The sequence below is a fragment of the Rhynchophorus ferrugineus genome, unplaced genomic scaffold (assembly GCF_030347505.1).
Source record: "Rhynchophorus ferrugineus isolate W39M unplaced genomic scaffold, kcgeb_rfMv2 rfM5, whole genome shotgun sequence".
NCBI classification, from domain to species: domain Eukaryota; kingdom Metazoa; phylum Arthropoda; class Insecta; order Coleoptera; family Curculionidae; genus Rhynchophorus; species Rhynchophorus ferrugineus.
In genome coordinates, this window is record NW_027472584.1 from 5,473,884 (window position 1) to 5,478,348 (window position 4,465).

At 32.4% G+C, this 4,465-nt stretch overlaps 1 protein-coding gene across 1 annotated transcript; it reads right to left on the reverse strand.

Moving 5' to 3' along the window:
• Positions 1 to 1,209: 1,209 nt before the first annotated feature.
• On the reverse strand, positions 1,210 to 2,252 carry LOC143197524 (non-structural maintenance of chromosomes element 3 homolog). Its single transcript, XM_076406060.1, has 4 exons — positions 1,994 to 2,252; positions 1,720 to 1,936; positions 1,448 to 1,662; positions 1,210 to 1,393 (listed from the first exon to the last, which is right to left on the reverse strand). Exons 1-4 carry the CDS (start codon positions 2,225 to 2,227, stop codon positions 1,283 to 1,285), a joined length of 777 nt encoding a protein of 258 aa, XP_076262175.1. The 5' UTR covers positions 2,228 to 2,252; the 3' UTR covers positions 1,210 to 1,282.
• Between the last annotated feature and the right edge of the window lie 2,213 nt (positions 2,253 to 4,465).

A 4,465-nucleotide genomic window follows, 5' to 3' on the forward strand; every position in this document is an offset into this window, starting at 1 on the left:
AAATCAGGGTCGGTGGAATCGAAGTCATAGCACACTTGATCGGTGGTCTATACGGAACATAGATTTTTAGGTAATCATCGTCGAGAAGGCCCCATAAATGGGACTGGAAAGAGAAGGGCGCGCCTCTGAACACTCCCCTAACGGAGGATAAGTTCGGTCTATTAACTAGCACCGGTAGGATTCCGGTACCAGCCCTGCCAGGTTGGATTCTTTGTCTTAAATCGATTTATATATTGAATAAATGATATTTCGTCAGGAACTCCGATGTTTAATCACGGGAACTATATCGTCCCGCTGGGACACGTTATTCAGTGGTTGGGAGAGCAAGCTGAGGCAGTGGGCCCGGGTTATGCACCTTCCGAAGTCCTGTACAACGATGACGGGAGCGTTAAAGATATCGCGACGAATGATTCAAACATAAACCGGATGCGCGGAGCACACCATCGGCTGGCCCTTGGATAAGAACACCTACGGAGGATCCTTTCTGTATCATTTAACGACGAGGTATCCCTGATCGCCGTCGGGTTTGGATTACATCAATCTGTACCTGAGCCCGTACAAGGAATTCCAAAAGAACTGAATATCCAAAGATCGGTAATGCGGTAATGTTCGTTTCTTCGCAGGTTCAAACACCATCCGTTCATAAAGCATCACTTCGAAGACGGCAATAGGATCTCACCAGGGCACCGGCAGTTTACACAGTATCCCCAATCTCACTTTTCCTGGAGGATGCTTAGTAGTAGCTTTGCCACGGGTTTTATTACCTTGCCGAAAGTTAGTTAAAAGGATTGTACCTAATGAAAAATTAGAGCATTACACAAAAATAAGTTTTTTTTTATTAATGAATTGTTTAAAAGTTCATAAAATAATCACCCAAATGTCATCAAAACACAACTGGAATCTTTTAAAGTCAACTAAAAGCGTACATATAGTGTATAACACAAATTATGTTATGCAACACTTTAAACTCGCAAAATCCTGTCAAACGAAACTTAGGCATCTTCGACGGACTCGAAGATTGTTATTGTCCCGCTGGTGTGTATGAGTTTGTGCCACTCGATTCTGGAGAGGGCCATCCACCGTAAGACGTGCAACATCAAGGACCCCAGCCAGAATAATTGGGTGGTCCCAGAAGGAGGTCGCGGCCCAGCTTACAACGCAATGTAAGGACCAATGAGATTTAACATTTTCCTATATCTTTTTATTTATATTGTATTAGTTAAGAAGATACAATTTTTGTATACAAATAAACTTTATATTGTAGTTCTACCAGTATCGGTGACTAGCTTGATTCATCCCTTGTTTCTTCCTTTAGCTCTTCTCTTTCTTTGAACTGATTCTCGGCCGCTCTGTAATGTTCTGGCCAGTCTTTTGGTTGCTTATTTCCATACATCTGTAAATCAATAATAACCTGACAATGTGCTTATAAGTCAACTGAAATAGTTACCTCACACACGAACTGTAAAACCTTCATCTTTGAGATTTCAATTTCAGCTCGAATCCCCCATTGGAAAGTTTGTATTTTCGTTTTCTCATCAAACTCACAGTGAAGGTAATAATTCTTTATCAAGGTTTCTCTTATATATTCTTTGACTTTACCGAAAAATGGATGCTCAACTTCTACATCAATATCCAAGGACTTCAGGAAACTATAAAGGGATTCTGAAATAATAAATCAACAATATAAAAACAATAAAGGAATGGTATCGTAGAGCTCACTGTCTGATACTGGCGCGTTTGTCATAAATATATGGGATAAAATTAATAGAGTCAGTATCTTGTGAGCAGCATTTGGTACATTTGAACCAGTTTCATAACTAGAAACACATTCTTCCTCTTCATCGGAATAATTTACAGGAGGCAACATACTAATTAAAAAATAAATTTTTTTTTTCATTTTTACATCATCATATTCAGTAAGTGTGTAACCATATACCTAAAAATGTATGCAAAACAATATCAACAACATCCATATAACAATAATAATACCAACATTTTCCAGAACCTTAATTGCTTGTTGTATAACACTATCCACGCATTGGCCCTTTTTGTGAATTACATTTTGATTTAATTCGGATCTGGTATAAAATGAATTTTCGTCAGCTTTAAGAATAATGTACCTGACTACATCATTGATTATATTTTCTGTATTTTGATCCGGTACGTCTGGATCAGTCTGTGATTTGGTTTTTTGAGACCCGCTAACTGATCTTCGCTTCTTCGACATTTTTACGACTTGAAGAACTTTAAAATCGTGTATCAGCTATCTCCATACAGCACTATCAACACAAAAATTTAAATAACTAGCCGCTAGGGATGCAGAAAAAATATCGATATTTTTTTGTCGATATATCGATATTTTTTAGATGATATAATTTCAGAAGATTAAGTACAATTAAAAAAAACTTTCAAATCGGAACTTACTTTTAAACGTTTAGTGAATTCTGGTACTTAATTTTAATGGTTTATCAAAAATACCGTTATTCCTTAAGAGTTTTAGAAAAAAATATTTTTTAGGCTAATATTTGACTACGTTTATTTTCAATTAAAAATATACATACATTTTTTTGTAAAATATCGATATATCTTATACTTATTGCAAAAAATATATATATTTTTTCCTTCGACATATCGATATTTTTTGTGGCCAACATGCCTACTAACCACTACAAAATATGCAAAATCTAATGCACGGCTTGGCTTTTTATTTTAATTCTTAATGTCAGACGAGTATGTTCGATCCCTTTCCTATATAAATTGTAAGAGAGGAAAGGACGGATATAATTGCTTGGAGCAATTAATTTAATATTTGCTTATATTTTACAACCTTAGTATACGCGAGACGTATTCCTTCACGTACTAACTTTAAAAAAGAAAAAGAAAAAGATTACTGAATACTATTAATATATCTATAATACTTACATTTTAAAGGAAGTGGAGTTACTTTTATATTTGAATGTTCTGAGATGAATTGCTATTTTTAAACAATATACTAAATAAATATAAACAATACAATACAACTTAAACTAAACATGTATTACTATGTGATATATAACATGTATTACAATAACCATGAATTAAAAATGATCGCACAATAACTACTAGAGCTTTTTAAAATAAAATTAATGCTTTATTTATTATCGGACAGAAATATTTTCTAACAAAAACCGAGGGTGTTAGATACACACCAAAAAGTCAATCAAAAGAAATATTACCTATTACTTATTTGTCATTCACAATTTTAATTTTTTACCCTATTACATTAACAATCTTGAAAAATATCGTTCCAAAGTGTTGCTATATTAATATACAATATATTTTTATTTAGAAGCAAACTACCAAAAAAATCATAAAACTAAATATATTATATATAAATCTAGGAAAGCATATATTCGGTATACATTTTTGTCAAGGTCGCGCCTAGGACGACAGAGTCAGAACGTTAAAAAGCAGTCGAATGAAACTAGTAGAACCGAAAATAGTAACTAAAAGTACACGACTCAAAAACAATCGATAGTAAAAAGTAATACAATCAGTCGAACCGAAACTAGCGACTGATTAGCCATAGTTCCCAACGCTAATTATGTTCTAATAAAAAAGTGCATTTCCTTACTGCCCCAACTAAAATTGAATTAGTGTTGGTAACTATCGAATAAAAACAGTCGATTCGACCACTATTTTTTAAGTTAATCATGTTTCTCCCATAATAAAGTTAAGTGAGTAATTTAAAAATGATGTTACTAACATTTGTCTTAAAAATATCTTCAATATATGCCCGAAAATATATTTGATTTATAATAATCATTGAAGTAATTTACGTCTGCATATTAAAGTATACGCAAAATATATCATGAGCTAACACTTACTAACCATTTTCAAATTCCATTTAATAAAACCTAAGTATTGAAAAATTTAAAATTTATACATTATAACAAAGGCGTCATAAGTGAGATTATTTTTAAAATTGTAGAATAACAATCAGCGCACCTAAAAGCAAATATACATATATATTCTTATTCTTCCCTTTTATATAATAAACATAAATATGGAATATTCAATGAAGTAAAAACTGTTCGTATATTAAAAACTTTTAGTTTAATTTCTTCTAGTAATTTGATATACGTAAAATATTATCATAACAATTAAAATATACAACACTACTGTCTCTGAAGGTGATTTGATCGGTGGTACGAAAATGTTTCAATACATCAAGAATCAAGATTTCAGTTCACCATCAACCATTCCTGCATATTAAAAATACATTATAAACAAAATCAGTTTTAGAGCATTACCTTACCCCACGGTATTTTGATTTTTTTCATATAAAAACCATAAATCTTCACATTAAAAGCACAAATCAAATTAAATGCACTGTTATCCTGTTATTATTAAAGAAACTGAATAATAACGTTAAAAAGCAGCAATAGAACTGACATAACACAAAATAAACCCAATATTTAATTCA

Excerpts from the sequence above, each read along its gene's own strand:
- LOC143197524 (XM_076406060.1), bottom strand. The coding sequence starts at position 2,227 with ATGTCGAAGAAGCGAAGATCAGTTAGCGGGTCTCAAAAAACCAAATCA. Across the intron at positions 1,937-1,993 it reads CAATTAAGGTTCTGGAAAAT|GTATATGGTTACACACTTAC; the intron begins GTTGGTATTATT and ends ATACATTTTTAG. Across the intron at positions 1,394-1,447 it reads TTTTACAGTTCGTGTGTGAG|ATGTATGGAAATAAGCAACC; the intron begins GTAACTATTTCA and ends ATTGATTTACAG.